We start from the raw sequence: 26732 nt of genomic DNA on the forward strand, positions 1-26732 counted from the left end.
CCTACTATTAATCTTATTCCATATAGAAAACTGATCTATATCTATATATTCCTAGAGTGAGCACCTCACCTGACCTACAGGGACCAGGTTAAAGAGCTGGAGTTGCACATAAGGGCAGTAAAAGCCCTGTCTCCATTCAGGGGAGAATCCTCCAACACATGCATTGCAAAAGACTAAAACTGACCTGCAAGAATCCCCATGGCAACCATGGCTTAGGGGACATACCAGGGACAGGCCAAGCATGTTGGTGGTGCGATTGAAGTAGGCAGTTGTGTGGAGATTTCAGGCAGCACTGTGGGTAGTCCTGGTAAGGCTGTCATAACTGAGACATGTCCCCAGGACTGTTTAATTTATGCTGGAGGCCTTACAGGTCTTACAGCCATCTTATTCTCCACCTCTCCTCCTGCGCTGTGCTTCTTGGAAATGTAGCACAGAATCTCACCTGTTTCAGAGTAGCAGCTGTGTTAGTCTGTATCCGCAAAAAGAAAAGGAGTACCTGTGGCACTTAGAGACTAACAAATTTATTTGAGCATAAGCTTTCGTGAGCTACAGCTCACTTCATTGGATGCATTCATTGGATGCATTTCCACTGAATGCATCCGATAAAGTGAGCTGTAGCTCACGAAAGCTTATGCTCAAATAAATTTGTTAGTCTCTAAGGTGCCACAAGTCCTCCTTTTCTTTTTGAGAATCTCACCTGTAACTCTTCATTTTCGCTTTCAATTTTTAATATATGACAGTTTTACCTCGATTTTGTGAGGATTTATTTTTCATCATAAACACTACTAAGGCCTTTAAAAATACAAATACATTGTATTAATTGGTTCTTCTTTAGTCATTATTATATGACTCATTCAAAGAGCATTAATAGGCTTCCTTTATGTAATCCATGTTGCTTTCCCTCTGCCACACATGTCTAGCTTTACTAGTCTATCTGAATGAACTTGTTCAGCTAATTTAAGATACTATGTGTCACTTCTGAAATAACATCCAGCAACTTTTCTAAAAACAGGTAAAACATTGGATACCACTGATAGCTGGAATTATGATAATAATAATAATGATGATTATTTTGGCATCACAGCCACTTCATTCTCTAAATCACTTCAGAAAGAGAATAAGTCTAATTTAAAAGTCAAAATAAAATCAATGTCTTTTAGGTGAAAAAGGAACAAAGCAGCAAGAATTATTAGTCAATTTTATATTATCTCATTTATTATTTTTTTAATTAAAAGCAGGCTCTGATTGCAATGAGAAAAAATGTTTAGTTTCCAATTGTGAGCCCTGCAAGGTCATCTAGGGAACTGAAAGTTAACATGGGGATTTAACTTGCCACACATCACCACCACCAAAAGGCAAATTCTTTCCTCAATGACACCTGTGCAATACCATAACCCTCACTGGAGCTGCACAGGTGTAAATGAGGGGAATTTAGGGTACATCTACAGTTAAAATGCTACAGTGGTCCAGCTGCAGTGCTGCAGCTGCACCACTGCAGCTCTTCAGTGTAGACACTCCCTATCCAGACAGGAGGGTTTTCCCTTCTTAGTTCAGGAATCTCACAGCCCTCCTTCTAGGATCTGTGCTGATAATTAATATGCAGCCCTCACTTGGCTTCTTTGAGCATCCCCTTTCCCCCCTGGACTTGGAGAGGTGAGCAGGCAGGCCTTCACTTTTCTGCTTTGCCCCTCTGGAGGCGTCTCTTTTATATCCAGACCTGGACTGATTTAAGCACATGACTTACCTGTCATGTGGCTACACTACATTTGCCCACCTAGGGAGAAGGCTTGAATGAGTCACAAATGAGGCTAAACCTATAAGGATAATATTATAATATATTATCCTTATCAGAAGGCCAGTCACTCTGTGACAGTGCCATTTTTACACAGCATTAGTACAGTTGCTTAGTACACTAACATATACAAGTTTGTTTATGGCTTGTAGCTAATGATCTGTATCAGAGGTGGCTCCTTACGGAGGAAGAATCTCTATGTTCCCCAGAGTACAAGGGTGGTGCAGCAAGCCATTAGGATAATGGAGATGTATCCCTTTTTTGCATCCAATGATGACTCTATCTTCTCTGCTTTTGGGGGGAAGAGGGGTTGCTTATGCCCCCAAGAGAACCAGCAGGGAATAGTGCCTATGGTCAAGGAAAGAGAGGGACTGTATTGGGAGAATAAAAGTGAGGAGAAGGCTACTTAAAGCCTCTACCATGAATGGTGGTTTGACTTCTCTGATCCTGAAGACAATGACTTATATTTAACAGAGATGGGAAGCAGAAGTCACAGTAGATCTGTTCTATGGTGATTTAAAGGATGAAGAATATCTTCTTCCTTACAGATAGTGCAGCAACTCTGTCTGAACACCACATAGAACATGGGGATTTCACTCTGCAGCATCTTGGGTTGAACTCCATTCTGGATTAGGAAGGTCTTTATAAACCCAGGACTTGTCTGTTTAAGCTTTGGAAAATTAGTAATTAAGTGTTATGAATACTGAAGTTGGGAGACATCAATGAGGTACAAAGGCAGCCATCATCTCCAGCACCTCCAAATGTTACCAAGACCACATATCTTGAATATTAAAGTAACAGCATCCTGAATTTAACTCCTCTATTACTAAGAGTATTATATTTAATATATATTATAAATAATAGGGGGTGACTGAAATATTAATGAAGATAAGACCCTTCAGTCCATGAAGGAACACCTCAATAAGTGGCTTGATTTTCTTAGTTGCTGAGCACCGACAGCTCTCATTGACCCTAAAATGAGTTTTACACTCTCAGTGCTGCTGAAAAATTAGACAATTTATTTCAGCATCTAAATAATAACTTGTGTATCTAATCTCAGGCTCCCAAGCCTGAGCATTTTGATCTGTATCATTTAGAACAAGTTTCCAAAACTTTAAAAATGAAAATAAAGAAATGAATATGCTTTTCGCTTGCTAAAAGATTCAAGCCAAAATGTTCAGACTTGGAAGCCTGAGGCTTAGGCCAGAAGACCGGAAGAAATATGTCCTGGCTCACGTGGAAAGCGGACACTACTTCAGGAAGAAAAGCCTGGTGGGGCCAGAGGTGGACCTTGTCCTTATAAATGACCATGTATGGTGTTTCTGAGGTCTGGGCTCTCAGCTCAGAGACTTGCCTAGTCAACGTCACTGCCTCCAGGAAAGCCACCTTCCATGACAGGTGAGATAGGGAGCATGAGGCCAAAGGCTCAAAGGCCAGACCTGTGAGCCTGGACAGAACCAAGTTGAGATCCTACTGAGAGACTGGGGACCGGACTTGAGGGAAGAGCCTCTCAAGACCTCTAAGGAACCTGACCGTCATGTCATGGGAGAACACAGTCTGCCCCTGGATTGGTGGATGAAAAGCCGAAATGGCTGCCAGATGCACCCTGATAGAGGAGTGCGCCAGGCCCTGGTTCGTTAAGCCCAAGATCAACTGCACCGAAGAATGCAAAGGGGAGATGCCCCATTCAGCTACCCAGGGGGAGAACCTCATCCACTTTGCCAGGTAGGTCTGCCTAGTCGAGGGTTTTCTACTCTCGAGGAGGACCTGCTGGACCCCATTCATACAGGTTCAGCCACGAACATCCATGCCGTGAGGTATAGGGATGCGAGGGTGGGGTGCAAGAGTCAGCCATGATCCTGTGACAGCAGATCCAGCCAGTTTGGCAGGGGCCAGGAAGGGATTGCGTCCCTAACCAGTGCTAGCAAGCACCGGGGCAATCATGATAACCTGCGCCTTGTCCCTCTTGATTTTCACGAGGACCTTGTTGATGAGCGGAATTGGAGGGAATGCATACATCAGGCTTCGTGCCCACAGCACGAGTAAGGCATTGGAGAGGGAGCACTTGCCCAAACCCTATCTGAAGCAAAACCTGTTGCACTTCCTGTTCTGCCTGGTGGCGAAAAAAATCCACTTGGGAGTTCCACAACTCTGGGTGAAGCACCCACTTGTGGTGAGAGGAGAAGTCCCTGCTTAGGTGATATGCTAGCGTGTTTCTGGCACCCGAAAGGTGACATGCTTCTAGATGGATTCAGTGGTCAATGCAGAAGTCCCAGAGATGGAGTGTCTCTTGGCAGAGGGCTGAGGATTGCGCTCCACCTTGCCTGTTGGTATAGAACATCGAGGCAGTGTTGTCCGTGAGGACTCTGACCACTCTGCCCGACAGATGAGGTAGAAGACTGCTCTGCACAGCACCCTGAGCTCTTTGGCATTTATGTGTAGTGTCGACTCCTCTGGGGACCATATACCTTGGGTCTGGAGGGTGCCCAGGTCTTCCCCCCAGCCAAGGTCCGAGGCATCCGAAACAAAGTTGACTGAGGAGTGCTGATGAAGGGAACTCCTTCCAGGACTTGCCCAGGGTTGGTCCACCATTACAGTAAGGTAAGAACTGTCATGGGGGTGATGACTACCTTCTCCGGGTGGTCCCTCAACTGGGAGCAGACCATCACCAGCCATTGCTGCAGGGGTCCCATCCGGAGCCTGGCATGGCACAGCACATATGCATACACTGCCATGTGACCTAGTATGCATAGGCAAGCTCTGGCCGTTGTCGGGGAAAGGTGGAGACTTCCGTGATGAGGTCCGTCAGTGCCCTGAATCTCTCCAGTGGTAGGAACGCCCTGGCGCAGGCCAAGTTGAGCACTGCTCCAATGAATTCTATCCTCTGTACTGGAACTAACGTGGATTTTTTGTCATTCACCAACAGACCGAGGTGACGGCATGTGGCTAGCAGCACCATGACATCCCCTATGACCTTAGTCCTGTAGTTGCTCTTCATGAGCCAGTCGTCGAGGTACAGATAGATCTGGATACCCCAATGTCTGAGGTAAGCCACCACCACCAACATGCACTTGGTAAATACCCATGGTGCTGTCGCTAGGCCAAATGGCAGGACCATGAACTGATAGTGGTCGGGACCAACCGTGAACCGGAGGAAGTGTCTGTGTCCCTCGAAGATGGCAATGTGGAAGTATGCATCTTTCAGACTGAGGGCGGCGTACCAGTTTTCCAGATCCAGGGAGGGGATGATGGAAGCCAGGGAGACACAGGCAGAACTTCAGTTTCACTAAGTAGCAGTTCAAGTCCCGCAGGTCTAGTATGGGCCGCAGACTGCTCTTGGCTTTGGGGATTAAAAAGTATTGGGACTAGAACCCCTTGTTCTTGTATTCCACAGGAACTACGTCCACCACACCCAGCTGTAGAAGACCCTCTACCTCCTGTATGAGAAGATTCTCATGAGAGGGATCCCTGAAGAGGGACAAGGAGGGGGCGGAAAGGGGGGGTAGAAAGTAACTGAAGGGTGTAGCCTTGCACCACCTTATGGAAGACCTATCAGTCTGATGTTATAGATGCCCATGCAGGGAGGAAGGAAGAAAGGCAATTGGCAAACAGAGGGAAGGAAGGATCCAGTATGTCAGCCTCTGGCATACCCACAAAACAGTCGCTTGCCGGTCTGCTTACTGCAGGTCAAGCCTGCCTGGGATATACACAGGGGTTTGTGGCCAGGGTGTTTCTTGTAGCCCCTGGATGTTTTGTGGGGAGGCTCCTGACGAGGGTGGCTCCCTTGGCTCTGAGACTCCTGCGACTTAAACCACTTGCGGGCAGGGCCGCGGACATTCAGGCCCAGTGTTTTTAGGGTTGTACAGAAATCTTTCAGGCCATGGAGTTTAACATCCGTCTGTTCTGCGAACAGGGGGTGCCCGTTGAAAGGGAGGTCTTGCATTGACTGCTGAGCCTCAGAGGAAAGACCAGAGAGGAGCAGCCATGAAGGCCTGCACAATGAGATGGCTGATGCCATGGTACAGGCGGTGGTGTCTGCAGCGTCCGATGCCACCCGGAAGGATGCTCTGGCAGCAGTCAAGCCGTCATCCAGGATCTCTCGGAACTCCTTCCTAGAAGCCTCAGGAAGGGTGCTCTCGAACTTGGTCATGGCCTGCCACATATTAAAATCATAGCACCCTAGTAAGGCCTGATGGTTGTCCACCCTTAACTGTAGACTGGAGAATGAATAAACTTGACACCCAAACAAGTCTAGTCTCCTTGAGTCTTTATTCTTAGGGGTAGCCCCCGGTTAACCTTGTCTCTCCTTGTGGTTAATGGCTCTACCACTAGGGAATTGGGAGCAGGGTGGGTATAAAGGTATTGATGGCCTTCGAATGGCACAAAATTCTTGTGCTCCACCCTCTTGGAGATCGGACGCAAGAAGGAGGGCGTTTGCCAGAGGGCATTTGTAATTTTAGTGACCCCCTCATGTAGGGGCAAAGCTACCCTGGCTGGGGCCACAGGGCACAGGCAGAGAACATTAAAGAGGAAGTATGCGGGTTCCTCTAACTCCTCCACCTGGAGGCCCAGGTTGGCAGCAACCCTCTTTAACAGCTCCTGATGTGCTTTAGCATCATCCTGGGGCATCAGTGGAGGGGGCCCCACTATGGCCTCATCTGGCGACGAGGAGGAGGAAGCCGGTACCAAGGGGTCCTCTGCACCCATAGGTGGTCGGGCAGCTTGCTTGTCCACTTCCTCTGAGCCTGCGGGGTGCCTGCAGCCAAGGCCTCTTGGGCTGGAGTAGGGGTGGGACAGGGCGGTACCCAGGCTCTCCGAAACTCCGAATACCGAGCGGGTGGCCTGAGAGGGCTGAGTGAACCCCCATGGGTACCGCTGTGCCGATGACGGAGTCTGAGGCCACGAGTCCGGCTGTGTTGCTGCCTATGTAGTCTGCACTGTAGGTGCTGGAGTCTGTCCCGCCATTAGTGAATGTTGCTCCGAACCTGGCCAGAGCCTGAGCAGTCGCTCCCCTATGACCAGGACAGGGCTGATTGGTGGCTCTGTCCTGATTGGTACCAGTCGCCCCCCGGCCCTGCCCAGAGTTGGATCTGGCTGACATTGACGAGCATCTGGATCAGGGCCTCAGTGACCAGGGGGCACTCGGCGGATCTGCAACAGCTGGCGATCTATGCCTCATGCTTAATGTGAAGCGAGATGGGGAACTAAAGTGGGTTTGGCATCGTGAAGATGTAGCCGCACATGGTGATGCCACCCTGGGCAATCCGGGAAGTGGTACTGTCAGTCCCTTGACCTGTCCCTGGAGCAGGACCGGTGCCACGGAGATTCCAGGCGCCGACTCTGAAACTCCTGCCGGGGCAGGGGAGCGTGCCTCCAGAGGTCTGCACCCAGTTACCAGCGAGCCGCACCTCGAGCCTCTCTGCCCTTGTCCAAGGTCTGGAGACTAGATGTGGCTATGAAGCATCTGCCTATCATGGTCAGAAGCGTGTTGGCTGCAAGAGGGTGACTGTTGGCGGGACATCCCCTGTGACAGGGAGCGCTGCCGGAAAGGTGGAGACTGTGGTGGTCCCAATATGGGTTTACCCCAGGACCGGGACCCCGCAGGGGCCAGAGTGGGTGGCACCGGGAGGGATATAATGTCTTGAGCTGCTTGGAGGGCCTCCAGTAAGGACGGCACTCAGAGCTGACAAGGACCTCCACTGCTAGCTGGGGTAGCTGATGGGGAGTGGGCTGGGTTACACCGCTTGACCTGAGTTGGGGCCCAGGATTCCCAAGGGGGTGAAGAAGCACCAGAGATAGGGCCTTGGTCCACCCCAGAATTGTCCTTTCCCTCGCAGGAAGCTGGAGACCTTCCTCACCTCATCTTTCTAGACTTTTTGTCTGGAGCCATGGAAAGAGACTGGTGCTGGCTCATAGATGGTACCAGTGTGGTGCTGCGCACCGAGGTCATGGTGCTCGGCTCCTAATCGGAGCGTTGCTCTGGCATCGGGGTAAGGACAGACTCCATGAGGAGTGTCTTCAAATTAATTTCACACTCCTTCTTCATCCTGGGCTTGAAGGACTTGCAGATTTTGCACTTATCACTAATGTGACCTTTGCCCAAGCACCTTAAACAACTATTATGTGGATGGCTAATGGGCATGGGCCTTTTACAGTGATCGCAGGGTTTAAAGCCTGGGGACAGGGGCATGCACCATCCCGAGGCAAAGTCCCTTTAGAGACCTACTAAGTCTCGAACTTAACAAATATGTTGAACTAAACTAGAGGGAAACTATATACAGTAATATTTGCAAGAGGTAAATGAATTTGAACGAACGAAAAGCAACAGCTCTAGCTGAAGCAGCACCAGTTCCATGCACCATCACTGGTGGCAAGAAGGAACTGAGGGAGCCAGCGTTACCCGATGTGCTACAGCATACGCATGCCACTCCAGGGGGTGCCAGAGCAGGTCTCCTACGATACTACTGAGGGAAAAACTTCTGGCACTGGTGCATGTAGCAAGCACACACACGTAAGTTGAATGGACATGAACAATCACTTGAAGAAGAATCATAACTCAGGGGCAAAGGTTGTTGCATATTCCTCTCCACATTGAGGGAGGGGGCAAATTTTATGAGTTTATGCTGTAAAGTTCCCTGTGCAACAAAAGACAGTATAGTTTTGGGATTATACTTCAGAGGAGGTGCGTACCTGAGGAGCTGGGAGTTGCCTTAGGTCTGTAGCCTTCCTCTGTAAGGGCTGGTCAAAGAGCCTGCATGTAACTGCAGCTGGGTGTGTCTCTACCTGTATGTATGAGGATGAAAGTGCAGGCTGGAGGGCTTTGCAGCTTGTCACAGCAGTACAGTGTGAGAGGGAGCCCAGGCTCGTGGGTCAGGGGGCTCAGTGATACCCCAATTCCAGGTGGCACCCTGGGGGGAACCCATCACAGTCACCCTGCTCCTTAATTCTGCCCCCAGATGGCCCTAATCTTAATCTGGGCCAGGGCCAACCTGCAGGTGCAACCAGGTGCACTAATTGCTCTCCTGATTCTTTCTCTACCAGTGTGGGGTATACAACCCATAACAATACACCAGATTTTATCTCCTGTTATTTAGAACATGGATGCATATATATATATATATATATATATACACACACACACACACACATTAAATTTGCCTTTTTGTTCATGAAATTCACAGCTGGATCACATCCAATGATCCAGGAAAGAGAGAGAAAGTGAGTGCATAAACACACATATATCCCTTCCATTTTTCAAGATGAAAAAATCGCTTTAAGTTGTTTTAGATATCAAGAGGGCCTTGGGAGATTTTGTAACCTTGTTAACAAAAGTGCACACAACTTTCATTTCTAAGAATAAAGGATTAGAGAAACCCATTAGCAGCTGAAGTGACAGCAGCCTTTGGGGAGTGGATCCATCTCATTGCCCTTGAAAAAGAGAAATCGGAACACTAGAGACTCATACTCCAGTTCATTTTCGCTATCTTGAATTTGTCTTTATCTGGCAGCTGAGGACAACACTCTGGACAAATCCAATTCTTTGGCCATTCGTGCACCAAGCATCACATTACTGATAGATCAAGTTGGGAAGTGTATTCAATCAGTCTGACTTCCAAGTTGTAGTTAATTAGGTTTTGCTGAACTACAGCAGAAAACCATTTTAAACTTCATGTTCAGTGTTTCTTCATTAAGTTGTATTTCCTGATTCCTGTATTTGTTGCCTGGGATCACTTGATATGATCCAGATGTGAATTTCATTTACAAAATGCAAATAATTTTTTGGCAACCAAAATATATGTAGGAAGATGCACTGTCCTTACATGAATACTAAATCTGAAATGACATCTCACAGTTTTTATACTGACATCAAAATTGGCAACAGTACAGGTTGTAGCACTCATGAATGGCAGGGAAAAAATCCACAACTTAATTACAATTTTAAAATTTGTACTGGAACTGAAATATAATATTTGATATGGATAATTTTTTAATAAAGCAGATTTAGAGAGGATTACGAAAAGTAGTCTGGCTGTGAGAACGGTAGGTGCAGAGTAATTATAGTGCATTTGGTGTAGACTGAAATGACTTACTGTAGAAGGATGACATAAAGAAAGCTGTTGGATGTATGTATAAAATGGGGATATATGAAGGGACAAAAATTATCATGCATAAAATGGAGAAGAGAAGGGAGATTATACATAAAGTAGATCAGAAAAGAGTCCTGGATTTAAAAAAGGATGAAATAAATTTACAAGAAGGCTGACCAGAAATATTATATTAGGTAAGGCTATTTTAAGATATTATGGACCCTACAAATACTGATGCATGTGAGCCATTTTTCTCATGGTAATAATCATATTGATTTCAGTGATAACAGTTACTGAAAAAAATTATCCATAAGTGTTTGCAGACTCAAGTCTTAATATAAAATATGTTCCTACTAAATGCAAGACAGTGAAAGAAACAAAGAAATTGCATACAATTTAACTGTACATGCCGAGTAGCCTTAAAACACGAACATTTTGATTTCAAAGTTGAAATATGATTGAGTACTGAAGTGGCATACTATGAAAGGAATCCAGCTTAAATGATACACTTTTATAGACATGGATATAAGACACAGAATATACATACCATTTAATGTTGTACATTACAAAAAGGGATCATTCATTTCTGTTACTGGGAAAATGTTAATTCACATTTGCTAAGGATTAGTTTTCATTCACAATGCTATCAAGTACTTTTTTATAAAAAAAACAAAACATTTCCATTAACCAATATATATCTATTTCTAAATCAGGGGTTCCCCAACTTTTTTTTTTGCTCCACAACCCTTCTTCATGGGAGTCACATAATAGTCCCCAATGCTCTCCCCCTCCCCTCACCCCCGCAAAAAAACCTCCTGCACATCCAGGACACAAAGTGAATCACCAAAAGGAGTGGGTGATTCACACCAGGGGCGTTGGCAGGACCCAGCTAGCTCCATCCCCAGAGGAGCCCATGGCATCACAGTGCATATCAGAGCAATCAGGGTTCCTCTTCCTACTTCCTCCCAACCCAGAGTCTCTTGGTCTCCCAGGTTGTGGAGAATTTAAAATACGCAGGGTTGCCGACAGTTGGGTGTCTGGGCCAGGGCAGGGCAGCAGAGGGGAGAGGATACAGGGAGGAGAGAAGAGGCTTCTGGGGCAGGGCGGGAGGACTGCACTCCCATCCCTCAAACCACAACCACTGGGGACTCCCTAAGCCTTCTCCCCCTTCTTCTGGCCTTCCCCCCACCAAACATCCAGCTGGCTGCAGCCCGAAAACCCACCACACTCATCCAATAATCACATCCCAAGCCCCTCAAAGGGCATCCCCCACAGTTTGAAAATCAATGTTCTAAATGAAACAGAAATCCACCCCCATCTTAGGCCATAGTCTCCTATTATATCTCAGGCACCCTAATCACAATGAATGGACTTACATGAGATGTAAGACAGATCTTTAGTCTTTTATACACCAGATTTTTTAAATCCCTCTTTTTTACAATTCAGGCAGACTTCCATGCTGATGAAAGTGTTAGTATAGTATAAAAGATCATAAATGCATTTAACCTTTCAGGCAGTGTTTAGGGTTTCCATTGCCGCTGTTACTAATTAGCTGAGATTTTTTTGTGCTTTCTCCCTTCCTGATCCTGCAGTGAAATTATAATGGCGAATTTATGGCATCACAATTAGTCCCATATGAGAAGAATAAGAGATCATAAACACAGGATTAGAATTAAACTGCAGGAAGCGGTCTTCTGACGGAGAAAGCCTGTAACCAAATATAACTATGTCCATTCATTAGAAGTAGCAGCAAGAGAAACCAAAATTATTTGTAATTCTCTTTTATTTGTCCTATTACGAAAGTCTCTCACTAACCTAATCCTCCAGTGTATGTTACCCACTCTATTCAATGGGAGTTCCTTTGAAAGCACTGTCATGTTTTAATTTGTTAAAACAATAACAGTGGGCTTGATGGAGTACAAAACACAGAAGACATCGGTTCACATGCCTGAAAGTGTGAGTAATCCACTTGATGTCATGCAAATTTTGTGACTATTTCCTTCAAGAGATTTAATTTAAGTTCCCTGACCATCAGATCCTTCCATTTAGTAAACCTGGGAATGAAGAAAACATTCCTGCAAGTCAGTATCTGAAAAACTACCAAATAATTGCATACAATCTTCATAAACTTAAGATAGGTTAAGCATTAGCACAATACTTGTATTGCAACTACAGAAACATTTTCACATTTTCCATTCACTCTTTGTTATAAATAGCCAATGTGAGAATCATCAGCCAAGTCAATGATTAAAACAACTTTTTTTGCCATTGTTCTTGATGTTTCCAATGTATTAGTAGTTTTGATTGCGCATAACAGCTAAAGAAATCCCACATTTAGATGTTCCCATGCATAATGATTGTTGTGAAAATTATTCAAAGCAGTTATCATTGCAAGGTTCTTGTACACAAGTTTGTTTTTCTTTTAAAGTTTTAATTAGAATAGCAAATAATTATTTGACTTAAGAAGAAAATCACAAAATTAGTTTTAAAAACACAGAGATTTCCACTACTATCCTGGAATTTGCTTCATGCAAATCTGTCAGGGATAAAAATCAACCACAATTTAATTTCAAACCTTCCCCAACCAGCAGCTGTACAATTTATGCACTACTTTTCTATTTTTACTGAGGGGTAATGACAATGATGAATGCTTTTACTAGGAAATAAATATTCATTAAAGAGGCTCAGAGGAAAAAAAAACACACCCAACCCTATACCCCTTCCAAAAGCCCATGAATGTGCAAGATCCATTTGACTGTTGTAAGAGATTTATTTGTGAGAAAGATGGAACTGTGCCCACAACTGCATCTCTTGACAATTTAATAGCTCAGTTAAATTAAACCTCTGGCAATACTTACTTGTAACCACTGCAATCATATCATTAAAGTTGGTGTCAGCTATAATAATATCAAATATGTGTGGATGAACAAGTGTTTAGTGATGGATGTAAATCAGACCAAGACAGCACAAGTGTAAGGCATTAAGGAGCACTAATAGGGAGCCACTCAACTGCCAGTAAGCTTCTTGCTGGGTCACTGCTCCTCCAACCAAGCTAGTCATTAACACAGAAACTGTATAAACAAGTACCAAGTGGTAGCTCATTAGCACTAATTTACATGTTTTATGACATTTTTGTATATAGACAAACCATTCTAACAAGGGCAATTACTTAAAATAAAGAATGACAATAACTTTGGCATGTTGTCTGCTTCAGAAATTGATTAGGGAAAGTCAGTATACAGTACCTGGAAGCACTTGAATCTATTGAAACTGAACTACAAGTGGGTTAAGAAATATCCTACTGTTTTTTCAAGACTATTGAAATGTAGATCTACTGAACAAGAAATAATCCTGTCTCTCTCTTTCACCACTACTTTATTCATGTGTTATCATATAGGTATAATATAATTGCTAATAGGCTGAGAACATCCCAATTTCCTAGGGCCTACAAATTTACAATTTTCTATTTATCTACCTGTGGAAGGAGCATGTAACTAACTATTTATGGGCTAAAGGAATTATTCAGAAAATGCTAAATGCAAAGATAAAAATATGGTCTTTTGTTCATGCTCTTTTACAACTTGAAAGTGCTATCGTCATATATAGTACTTATTTTTAGTGATAAAAAGGCTCCTTCTGACACAAGCATTATTACATAAAAACTGACAAACCATTCATCTAGTTCAGTTTATGATACTGATCTGATTCTCTTCTTACACCAATTACCTTGGAGTAACTCCACCAAATTCAAGGGAACTACACATGATTTACATTAGTGTAAGTGATGGAAAATCAGGCCCAGTGACTTTCCAGGTTTCATAATTTCTCCTGCAAAGTATTTTTTTTTCTTGCCTAGAATTTAGTATTTGACAATATTTTCTAACAATGAATCACACAACTGACATAGCCCTCTAATGTAACAAGCCTCTGAGATTTGCCATGAAATATGATGTAAAAAACCCACCCACATTCTACTAGGCTTTTAGTTTTAGTTGTTTCATGTGTGTATGTAATCTATCACACACACACACAGGTAGCCTATACCTCAGTCTCCCTACCTCTCTCTTCAAAGGCCAGATAAAACAAGTGACTTTGCAGTGTCCCCATATTTTATGAATTAAGATGTGTATATTCCTATTAGAAGACTTGCATCTTACCTTCAGACACTCTTCTTGTTTGAAGAGATCCTCACAGTCCCTGCCCTGCAGATCAGGAGAGGTAAGGAGGTCTTCCACTTCAGACAAGGCTTGCAGGAGTCGAAGGATCTCTGCCAGGTATGCAGAAGGCACATATGTGGTTTCCACAGTCATACCTTCAGTCACCACATCTGTTGTCTCTTCATAAACAGTTTGCTGGTATAGATATACAACAGAATGCTTCCTTTAGTCTCTTAACATTTAAACAGAGTTATAATTTAATGCAATTTCCAGTTCACAACCCAGAGGCAATTAAAAATAAATTCCACCTGTACAACATCTAAAGGAGACGGGATTAAACAGAAAGAGATTTGAAACATATTAGTATTATTAAAATAGCATAATTCTATAAAGTGTAGGCTGTCCAATCTTCAGGATAAAAAATAAAAATATTTGAGTTTATGTACAATGCCTCCTCACTTGTCTGTTTGAATCAGCAATTCCTAACGTTTCCCCATGGTTTCTTGCAGAAGAGCTTTCCTTTCCTCTCCTTCATCTAGTAAATGTGGACCGGTAATTAAACACTATACAATGATTCTAATACTATTCTGATTCTAGTACTACAGCTTGCATTTTCATTTATCTGAACTACTAAAGTGTATGTCTTTCATATACCTGTTATGTGCATGCATAGACAAAAATTAAATCACTTCAAGCTTTCTATTAAACTCAGTTGTGTAACATTATCTTTTACATATTAAAGAAAAAAAGGCCCATTTCCTGACAACGTGTAGATGCAAAGCTAGTTCAGCTCTGTTCATAAAATACTATAATAAAAATCTCTTTCTTTAAAACTCGGAACAAGTAGATACTTGAAATGTCTTGATCAAAACTTCCATTAACCCTTTCACATGCCTAAAGAAATCCCAGCAACACTCTTCTTAAGGCCACACAGGTGTTCTTCTCATCTGAATGGATATTATCTAAAAACCTGCCAATGCAATACATGCCCATTCCAACTGTAGTGAAAGGGGTGAGGGGACAAGTATTTTATTGCTAGGGGGAAAAAAAGGTTGGTTTATACCATATGGAGCCAAACTGACATCCAGTGATGGGTTCGAGTGATGACAGATTTAGATTCTTTAGAACTTCCTAACAAAAGTAATCAGATGTTTGCAGTGAACATGAAATCAGACAAGAAGTGAGGTGAGAGGGGCTGAGGGTTTAAGGCAGAGGGGAATGTGCCTACCAAGGCTTATTTATTTATTAATTCTGATTTCATTGGTCACCTTTCTGGAAAGTTTCAAGATAAAAGGCATTCATGATTTTTGTGACTTGATGGTCATAGGTGTCAGAATTTCTTCTCAAAATATAAATCCTACAGAAATCCATCTGCGTTCTCAAGAGAAATGCTGCAACATCATATTTTTGTTACAGTCTTTCCAAAGAGTTTTTTCCAAATAGCTGTTGGAGACTGTTGCATCAAAACCAAGTTGTTTAAATGTCCTGATCATTCCATTGACTTAAGTCGGTTTTAGAGCAGGTGCTCAGTATTTATGGAAAGCACTGGTTTAACAGTCTTGGAGAGACTAAAATGTTTATTTAACTGCAGGATGGCGAATATAAGTACAAGCCTTTCCAAGGTGTATCATCCTTTAATTGTGAGGACCATGTATAGGGATGAGTCAGGTCTGAGTCTACATGCCTCCACTAAGCATATGTACCAGGATGGCAGCTGTAGCGGTGGGTTTTTGAGATGCCCACAGCTGTGCATTATGAACTTGGGAGTGAGACCACAAAATCATGTCACACATTAAATGGTAACTGCCTTCCCTCATTGCTTGAACTGGTGGTGAAAGTTTCATACTTCATCCAGTCCCACAATTATCCTCTTAAATGCACAGATACAAACATACATGGAAATAATATCCATGAGATAATTTGTAGAGTCATAAGATAATTTGAATTTATCATGCACATTTGACAGGTTCACCTGCACTCTGCTCACTAATCCAGCTTCTAAGGACTTATTCTAACATTTGAAACCACTGTGCAGCTTCAAACAGTTGTGTCATCACTAATGTTGTCAGTAATTTAAATCAAACTTCCACAAAAGTGTTTCCTTCTTTCCTCCTAAACGTTGAATTCTCCCATAACCTCCCACCCCCAAAAAACTTACATTGCCCTGAGGAGTGTAAAAGACTATTATGGCCTGTAGCAGGGACAGATAACCCTGCAGAGCTAGAAATGGGACATTTTTAATGTACAACTAGAAATGAGTTTCCAGGTTCTGCTGCGAGACACTGTGCTTGCTTCCAGTCCTTTAAGGTCCTGAGACATTAAGACAGTGACATTTTCACGTATAGCAAAACTTTTTGGTCTGTGATTGTATAGCTCTTAGTACAATTGACTCCTGACCATAACTATGCTAGAGTAAAACAAATATTATTATTTTAGATTAACTTTTGAGACATTTTAAATGCAAGAGTTATATTTTTCTCCTTTGACTCACAAGATAGTACATGTGTACTCCTGGTTATTAAGAGTCTGATCTTGCAACGTGTCCAGGACTCTCAACACACGATGAATTGCTCAGTACAATATAAGATTGGACTTTAAGGGCGCATGGATTTATAGGCTCAGAGATAAAAAAAATATTGTCAATTTTATTTTAAACAATCAGATTATGCAGCATTACAGGGGCTCAAAAACTTTGGTATAATACGGCAGTGTAAAAACTAAGGAGATGGGTAAAATAAAAAGAGACTAGGTAGACTATATAATGGTGTGGCATAGCATAAAGTTTTGGTTGGCACTTCTTCGTGATAACCTGCAGAACCCTTGGTAGTTTTGCCACTCAAGAGTGGCCAATAACCGTGTTTTGTGAGTGGATATTAAAACAATTCCTCAGTTCTCCTGAACTCCTGAAATAAAAAATTATGCTGAACTCTGATGCATGGTCATCTCACAGATACCTTGTATTTACAGAACTAGCCAAAATGTTTCAAAAAAAACAAACCCAAAACACTACTGCTTTAAACAGTAAAGCCTCTTAGTCAGACTGTGCCCAAGTGAAATTAAGCAGTATCTGAAGTCAGTGACAAAACTTCTGTTGATCTCAGCAGGAAGCGGTCTCAACAACTATCCTAAATCATTGAATGGTCTATGTAGTTTATTCTTCTCTCAAAGTGCATATAACATACAGCATCTATCAATGTTAGTGAAAATTATGCACCCACTCATTCAGGATCTTGTGTACACTGAGCTTAAAGTTTCTCATTGCTGGATAACCATGGTGCAGCTTCACAGGTGGCGCGGCAATCAGGGGAGCTTTACTGTAAACAAGGAACTTGTGCCTGCCAGTGTTAATATCGTTGTTCTGTATGAGCAGGGCTAAATAATAAGACAGTTAAAAAAAAATAAACCTTTAAGTGGAGGTCTGTTAAATGTCTTCCCTCAAGTTTGACTACATTTTTTAAATATTGTTTTAAAGAAGTGTAACTACCTTCTTTCATCTGCTTTTGGAGACCTTTTAAAGAAAAAAGATGGGGAAATCTATTATCTTTGGATAAAACACTGAAGAGATTCTGGGTTGAATTTTGCTTCCGAATTTGTGAGTTTGCCAGAGGTGATAGAAGCCACAAGGAGTCTTTTTTACCTCCAGCACTATAATGCGGATCCAGACAGAATTTGGCTGCTAGCTTTGAGGCGTGTGCGGAAGGAATGGTCAAGAAGCATTTTAAACCAGGAAAGGACGGAGTAGACATTCCATTCCCTTTTGCATGTTGGGGTAGCTCTACTGGGGAGAGTGCTGTGTGTGCAGCCATATTTTTCTGGTCAGAGTTACACAGCTAGATCACATAAATTATGAGGGAAAGACGCAAGAAGAAGCGATTGAAAGAATAATACAGCAGCCTCAATGGTTTGAATGGCAGAGAGATAAGTTGACCAGCAGATTAGTAACAACAAGGCACCAAAACTACACATCCATTTAAAAGAAGAATAAAGGCAGCAATAATATTTATGTAATTGGTTAATGCCAAAGTATTTCATTAGCAACAAGAAAATCAATAAGGATACAAAATGTACAAGAAACTGAAGATAAAGACTTTACTAAACTCGTAGGGAAGTTTCTGAATAAATATAACCCCCCTTTGCAACCAGACAAGCTGACAAAATATAGTAAACAATTAATTTTAAAATGCTCAAACTAAAACATGCAAAAGCTATTCAACTATTTATAAAAGATGTTGGGAAACCAGTAGCACAGATGCTTCATTTCCCCTTCTTTATGTAAAACATATGCATTCTTATTGAAATTACAATAAATCTTTCCCTTTGTATTTAATTTACTCTGGCTTCAATTATTACATCCCTCTTTACGTTGATATGTACAAATCCTTTCTAATCTTTTGATAATCAACTTGCTTTTGTTAATGATTAACATTGCACTCATTCCTTCTCACCTTATATTATCATTGCATCAGTTATACTGATTTCCCCAAATGAAGTAAAGGTATCTTTCCATAGGCATGTTTTCTGCATTACCTAATGAATACTGTGTCTGGTGTTTTGAAAATTTATTCCTTCCCCCTTCAATGCCAAGGGGACAGAAAACATCCATAGAAATACCTCTTAGTAAGCACAGCAGACATAAATGAATCAATAAAATAAAAAATAAAATCTGGAATAATACTGTTTTTGGCTTAAAAAGTCAACATTTTCTAATAGTTACCAAACAGTAATATCTCAAATTATTTCCTATTTATTTAGAATAGGGGGAAGCATCTCAACTACCATTATTTGTTCATGTTGACCTTTAAATGGAGATCATTGTAAATTGTCCTATATTGTGTCAGCACAGTGAAGCCACAAAAAGCAGAAGGCATAAATCTGATTGTTGGATGAGCTGATTCGTTAAAAAGCTTTACTAATTCTTTGGAACATATTTATTTTTTTCAAGCTTCCTAAAAAAAGTCAGTCTAGGATGATATTCCATCCACCTCACCCCACCAGTCTTCTTCCCTGTTCCTGAAATGACAGGAAGAGACTCAAAATCATTGCTATTGCAGTCATTCACTTCCCACCAGTCTCCACTCTCTTGTCAAACCACAACACACTTCTTACTTTTGGTTGATCTACAGTGGAGGGCCTAGCATTAGTAGAATCCTCACTGCTGTGCTCTGAAAATTTTTAATTAATACTTCTGGAAGACACAATGCACTGTGGGGAATAAAGCACCAGAATACAAAGCAGGGAAGCTTTTGGCAATGCTGGGTTCTGAAACAGCTCATGGTAGCATTCCAATGAGTAGAGGGGAAAGGAGTTGGGAGGAGAGTCCTAACTTCCTCCAGAAAATGATCTGATGAATGGACAAAGCAATGGGGAAAAACCCTTTAACTGCAGCTGAAGGTAGAGCTGGGGGGCGGGAGGGAGGGAAGGATAACCTCACATGGATAGTTTGGGTTTATGCTGGTGGTCAGTAAAGAGAGCCAGGCAACTTCCAGACAGTCACAAGGCATCGGCCTCAAAGCTTCAGATAAGGTTAGATAAATAAGTGTCTGAACATTTGGATGCTCATCTGAAACAAACCTCCGAAAAATGTGAGATTCACTAACCAGTGTCTCCCAAGAAGATATCATGAGACACACACAAAAAAAAAGAAAAAAAAAGGAAGTAAAGAGAATGCATTATTGCCATTAACATCAGAGACATCTAGACCTAAAGGATGTACAGAAGTTGTTTACACTCAACAGAGGTTCTCTTAACTGCTTGCTATGCCAACTATGAGTGGTGAGGTCAGTGCACCTTCGGGCAGACAATTTCCACATCTTCAGCATGGTCATTATGTACTCTCTGTAAATGTATATATATTTCATGTAAATATTTACAAAAAACACATCAAAATCATACTGAGGATATGGAATTTGTCACCATGAGGTTGAATGACCTCGGTCAATCATGAGTAGGCTATCAGTGCATAGAAAGGCACCTCTTTCAAGTGTAGATAGATTTCAAATCCCCACACTGCAGGATTAGAAATTTAGAAAATGTCTTTAATCTTTAACACAGTTTCTAAATTCACTTTGCGTTCAGATTTTAGCACTTGAATCTCATTGCACTTAAACTAGTGTAAATCTGGAATAACTCCAATGAAATAGCTACACTGATGTAACACCACTGAGAAAGGAATCAGGGCCTTCTTTAAGATGTGGTGTTCCTCTTAGACAGCATTAAAATACCACCCTAAGCTTACACAATAAATAAAATGTAATTAACATCTTGCAAATGTAGTGTAGCTGTTTTATTTTCATTCATTATGCACAGCTATGACACTTGTGAAGAACTCCATCACATAAAAACAGTATATGCACACAACCCTGAAAGAAAGATGCATACTTTATACAAATTACACCAATATTTTATGTAAGAAGTGAAGCTTTTTCAAAGTTGGATCTAATTCTTTTCGTCACATAACCACTTAAGATTAAATTCACCCCATGTACAGAGAGGCAACATAATGTCAATGCACCACCTAAAAGCCACTCCAGCCCTGAAAAATGGGAATGAATTTCGTCTCGAGAAAACAAATGTCCTATCAGTAAGCACTGATATTACTTCTATTTCTTCATTAATTCTACTTTTTTATCTGATGCTACAAGCTCACTAATGATTTTCATTATGATTATCTGTATAGATGAGATGAATTATGCTAGTCACAGTAAAACTATACTTTTAAATGTGTATCCTTTTAAAGAAATATTCAGGGTATTATTAACAGTAAAGAGAATTATTAAAAATGCAGAATTTGATTTATTAACTGTTCAACAGCCTCCACCCAAGCAATGTACTAGCAGGCATAGAAGGGTGTGAGCTTCCTCCTGGTGACTTGTCTGTGACCTTCACAACCTGATTGAAATGTAGAGTTTCTCTCCACACATGTGGGTATGTGCCATATCCATTCAGGTTCAAGTTCTGTGCCACCTATCAGCAGATTCTGATGGTCATGCCATATTCTATTAGCACTCTGTGTGGATTTGAAAGGTACCTGTGTCAGCTGCTTTCCACGAAGCAATGAATTAGGATGAACACATTTATTCCACTCAAAAAAAATCAAATCATATTTTTCTTCCCTGTAATTGCATCAATTTTTTCTTCATCATTGTTCAAAAGAGAAGGATGCAGACAAAAGTTATGATGATTCATTTTCAACATTGAACCGGATGATGAGTTATTCTATGCTGTGGGTTTCATAGTTACTAAGGACTAACAGGATAAATATAGGTTAGATTAATCTTTTCCTTTAAGAAAAAAATAGTGTCTATACAGGTAACAGTCCAACAAAGCCAGCTAGAGTCAGAAATAGGGCAAAAAGATGCTGAATCTTAATCCTGACTTTCAACATTCCCGCTATTCCACTTCTTATCATCTCTGGATAGCCAATCATGCCCGATTGTGTGTTGGGCTTGGAAGGCACACAAATGAGACTATCAAATTTATTAATGCCTTTGACATAAACCAAGTCTTCAGAAGTAAAAAGAAAATGCACTTATCTACTGAATGACCTAGCCCCCAACATTAATGTTACATTACACTGCACCAGATCAACGTCCAATTGTGCATTAAGTGCCTTAATGATGAAATTCAACCTGTTCAAAGGAGGAAAACATGTGCCTTGTTTCAAAAAATAATGCAAATATACTAACTTCATCTGTGAAAGCTGACATATGTTAGTCCAGTAGTTATCAGGGAAAAAGAAGAGCGCAGTATAGCAAAAACTAGGGTAGATAAAATCACCTCAATTTGGCCACAATATTTAATGTTCAGTGTCTTGCTCTGAAAGAACCACTGCCTCATTCTAGCAATTTTAAAAAAATGTTACCAAATTCCTTTTTACTCTCTTGCATTTTCTTCCCATTGTTACTCCTTCAAGTAATCCTTTCATTCATTGCTGTGCTGGATTTACACTGAGTCCATCATACAGAACAATGTCAGGGTTTGGCTTCCATCCATCTCTCATTCACTGTTGGAATTATGCCAAAGCTGACTCTAGTACTTCAAGAAACGAGTCCAGACACTCTCAGGATGTGAAATTGTTCTCCCTCTACTAGTTCAGGTAACTAAACCATCTTCATCTCTGAAAGCACCTTCCTCTTCTTGCTTCATTTCACAATCCACTGTCTGGAACATTACAAACCCTTATCACAGAAATCATTAGGAGGCCACATTATGACATAGTAAATTAGGGAAAAGAAGACTAATTAGGAGGAAAAAAATCTATTCACATACAAATATGTTGGTAATGAATTAGTGAGAAAGGAAAATACAGAAAAAGTATATTCTCAGACTTAGCACAGGACCCAAGGAGTGGCAGGAGAGGGAAGAGGCATCGGTTTTTGTTCCCTTGACCTAAGGCTCCTGGGGTGGCTCTGTCTCTTGCGTAAATTGAATCAGTCCCTTACACTCTGGAAGAGGATGGCGGGAGAATCCTGAACTGAAGCAATAAGGCAGCAAGTCTGAGCATCAAAATTTTCACTTGATACAATTGTGGAGCAGGTATTGAGTTTTAAAAGGTTGTTATTTATCTGGAGATGACATAACTGATTTGTCTCGAACGACCTTTTGCACAATAAAACAAAGGCTTTTGACAATATACCACACCCACCTGCCTCAACAGGTGGGGAACTTGCTGTGGCAAATGGCCAAGGGGGACAGCCCCAGCAGTGATGGAGACACACACTTGCTGAGAAACAGAAGGTAGCTCCTCCCCTCACCTTGAGGTCTCTGGGCCCATTGGCCAGTTGGTGGGGGGGGGGGGATGAGAGAAGACTGGTGCATTCCTCAAATCTCAGGATTTAACAGGGACACAGGTAATGCAGTGCCTCTTTTGACTCCATTTCAGCACCCCCCCACCCTATGAGGCCTACAAAGGTACCTCTGTTGTGAGCTCAGTTGTAAGAAGTGAGCGAAAGTTCATAAAATGTCGTGATAACCTATAACAACAAAATGTCAATGAGTAAAGGTATGAAAGGAGACAAAAAGACTGAATTAGTCCAAACAAAAAGGTCTATTAATATGATTCAAGGATGGTGTTAAGATCATTCCTGGTAAACAAAACACAGTGTAAAACAAAAAGTTAATAGACCAAAATATGTCCAATACTAAGCCTAAATAAAATAATGAAAGGATGGATTAGTCTACCCATCACTTCCTTTTGGAGTCCCTTTAATAAAAAAACACAACTTCAGATGAAAAATGCATTCACCATAAGGGCTGCAATCCCTACCATATTCTGGGACCCCACACCCTCCCCATTCTAATCCTGAGAAATGTTCTGACCAGACCAGGCCAAAAAGAAAGGTATCCAGATGGCATCATCACCTCCACCGACTAAAATGTGACTGCCACCTTGGATGTGAGACTTTGTCTCTCTTTCTTTGATCTCTACGACCCCCATGTAATTTCATTTCCTACCATATTTCTTCTCTTTCCTATCTTTTTCTTTTTTCCTTCTGTCTAGCAAGAGACTGGCTTAGCTGGCCAAAACTGCATATTTTGCAACACTGCTGTAAGCCTGTGACCAGAGAGGCAACTAAAAACAATGCCCTAATAACGAGCCCAATGCTGGTATGAGTTTGCCAAGCCTCCGAGTAGCTACCAAGACATGGTAGCTGGGCCTGTTTTTACAGTAGTAAGGTTGCAAGTAAACATCAACCCCAAAGACAGAAGCTGCATTTTCTCTCTTTGCTGTTCTTTTCTCTCCCCTTCTTTGCATGTTCCTCTTGTTTGTCTTTTATAAAACAAAATCAAACTTTTCGAGCAGCAAAACCAGCTCCAACCCATTTCAACTAACTTCTTTTCTCCCTACCTCAAAAAAACAATTACCATCTTTAATACCATCTAAAAACTGTCCAACAAAACTTACTTTCCTTCTAAAAACTCTCCAGCTTTAAAAAACTACACAAAATGTTATTGAAATAAAAGCCTTACTTGATATTTTAAATCTCAAAGATTTTAGTTTCAGAGTAGCAGCCGTGTTAGTCTGTATTAGCAAAAAGAAAAGGAGTACTTGTGGCACCTTAGAGACTAACAAATCTTTTGAGCATAAGCATCCGATGAAGTGAGCTGTAGCTCACGAAAGCTTATGCTCAAATAAATTGGTTAGTCTCTAAGGTGCCACAAGTACTCCTTTTCTTTTTTTAAAGATTTTAGTTGTTTTTCTTTCTTTTCTATAGCTTTAATCAAAAGTTAAAAAAATAAGTGTTTTACTGTAAAACTAAAAAAGCTAAACACTCAAAATAACAAACCCCAAATCTTGTATAACACCATTTAATGTGAAACAGTCACTAAAGTTATGTCTACATTGCAATTAAAAACCCATGGCTGGCAGACTTGGGCTTGTGGGGCTTGGTCTAATGGACAAGAGCTCGAGCCCGAAAGCCTACACTGCAATTAAACAGCCCCTTAGCCTAAGTCAGCTCACACAGACCAGTCATGGTTGTTTAATTGCAGTGTAGACATACTCTAAGTTGCGTTAGTAACTTTAACTTTTTATTAACTCTAAATGAATACGATGCTACCACCCTGAAATAAAAAATGGGATCTGGCTGGCAGATGCTATGGGTCCAGCTGGGCAGGAAGGAATGTTTTCTCCCATGGGGCCAATTGGCAAAGGAGTTTTTTCACCTTCTTTGCATCATCTTTGAGCCACAGTGGGCTAAGTGGGAATGCACTTAGTATCTAACTGAGGAACTTGGTTGAGTTGGTAATTCGTAACAACCTGTAACTGGTTTCCAGTGTGGTTAAAAGGATAAAATGAACAGTTCACAGAGATAAGAGACCTGGGAGTTTAGTGATGGGCCTGGGGCTTATGGCATAGAGTGAGAACTTGTGGCCTTCAATGGCTAAGGTCAGACCCCATGGCCCTTGTGGGCTCAAGTCCCCACCCTGCTGCACCTTCTGTCCCCCTAGTTTGAGGGGAGAGTGCTAGGACTCACAGGGAGCTGAGTTCTGACTACAGGCTGAGAGGAACCTACCCCAATTTACAGGTTTTATGGTAGGAGCTCTGTAACCCCCGCACTGGGACAATTTAAATGCTTGGTATAGGAAAGTAGGATTGATGGCAGGTAGTGCCCCTCCCGTGTATTTACATTTAATAAAAAGTTGCAGCCTGCCACTTAAAATTCATCCATGTGTCTGTACTAGATCAATAGCAAATGTGTTAAACATTTAGTGAGTCTTAGATTTTATGGAATAAAACCAAGAGACCTACCTCTGGAAAAGTTAGCAGAATTTCAGAACATTCTTTTACAGACTATATTTATGACTGTTAGTGAAATTTTGTGTGTGATCTTGATCACCTAATGTGAGCACTTCCCCTAATCTACACTCTGAGGTTGATCACACTTCCTCTCACACAACAGTCTCTTCTCTTTTGGGATAAAGAATAATATTAGGCATTTATACAGTGATTTACAGAACCTAAGGCAGAGTCATGTCTCACTTGGAAAATTAACCCATTTGTCCCAATGTATTTATATTTTTTCTATCGATTTCAGATAAATCTTGGCACTGGTTCTATCATACTAAAATATGCATCAGACCCATTTAGGGCTGGATAAATGGATTGTGCACTGAGTTGCTCAATCCTGAGTAAGGTTGATCTAAAGCAGTCTTGACAGGTTGAGAGTATTGGCATTGATTGTAATGTTGCAGATAATACCCATAAATGGTCAGCATATAATTGATTTTGGCAATATCAAAATGTTTATTTTGCACACTTACCTTAAGCAGACCCAATATTGTTTCTGAAGTTAGTTCTCTCACTCTTCCTTGTTTATACCATGTAAGTGTAATAGTTTGAAAATAAAAAGTCTGGCTCTTGCAATTTTGTCTTTTATCATTAGATGAAAATTGATTTTTCTCCTGTATAGGTGAAATCCTGACCTCTTTGAAGTCAATGGTAAAACTTCTATGTGACTTCAACAGGGCCAGGATTTCACCTTTTATTACTAATGAAACCGCTATGATTTAACTTTGCTTATTTTCTTGTTTGTGTAACAACATTATAGAGTATGTCAGTCATGCATATGCACAGTTCTGAGAGCGGTTAGATGGTTAAGAAGCTGAAGAGTACCTCAAATATTGCTTGTACCCCACGAAAGTAAGTTGGTTATTTTAATTTTTCTTGGTGACAATAGAATATCCCCCTCAAAACAAAATTGAATATTGCATAGTAGGGAACAGACCTGACTATGAAGTGGGTGCACAAACTAACCTGCAATAACAGGCCATTTCTATTTCTTATTCTGTAAAAAATAAGGTAATTCATATTAACAGCCTTAACTATTTGACAACATCTATCCGACTTCTGCTGACCACTGATTTATAATATAAAACCCTGAAACTAAGTGAGTGAAATACAATAAAGCACATAACTCTAATGATGATATGTATCATCTTTCAAGAGATGGAAAATCAGGTTATCAGTTTATTCTCCCCCTCCCCACCCCCAATTTTTGACTGAACACATATCCATCAGTTTAAGTGCAAACACACAGATTATTCTCTCCTCAGTACTAACAAAACAAAACATGGAAGATTGTACATTTAAGGGTTTAAGCTCAGGAGAATCCATTATTTGTATTCTAGTTTCAAATCAAGGCGTTTCTTTCTGGAAACAGTTGTATTCAATGTTCATTACACAAGGCACATGTT

The 26732-nt window shown here is 41.3% G+C and overlaps 1 protein-coding gene across 6 annotated transcripts in view; it reads right to left on the reverse strand.

Annotated features, from left to right (window-relative positions):
- Positions 1-26732, reverse strand: part of DMD (dystrophin) — a 1886383-nt gene that overhangs the window by 1047254 nt on the left and 812397 nt on the right. For all 6 annotated transcript variants that reach the window (XM_074968560.1, XM_074968534.1, XM_074968525.1 and 3 more), the window contains one exon: positions 14037-14231. In XM_074968560.1, coding sequence (XP_074824661.1) covers positions 14037-14231 — 195 coding nt within the window. The remainder of the gene's footprint in view (positions 1-14036; positions 14232-26732) is intronic.

Source organism: Natator depressus, chromosome 1 (genome assembly GCF_965152275.1).
Source record: "Natator depressus isolate rNatDep1 chromosome 1, rNatDep2.hap1, whole genome shotgun sequence".
NCBI lineage: Eukaryota > Metazoa > Chordata > Testudines > Cheloniidae > Natator > Natator depressus.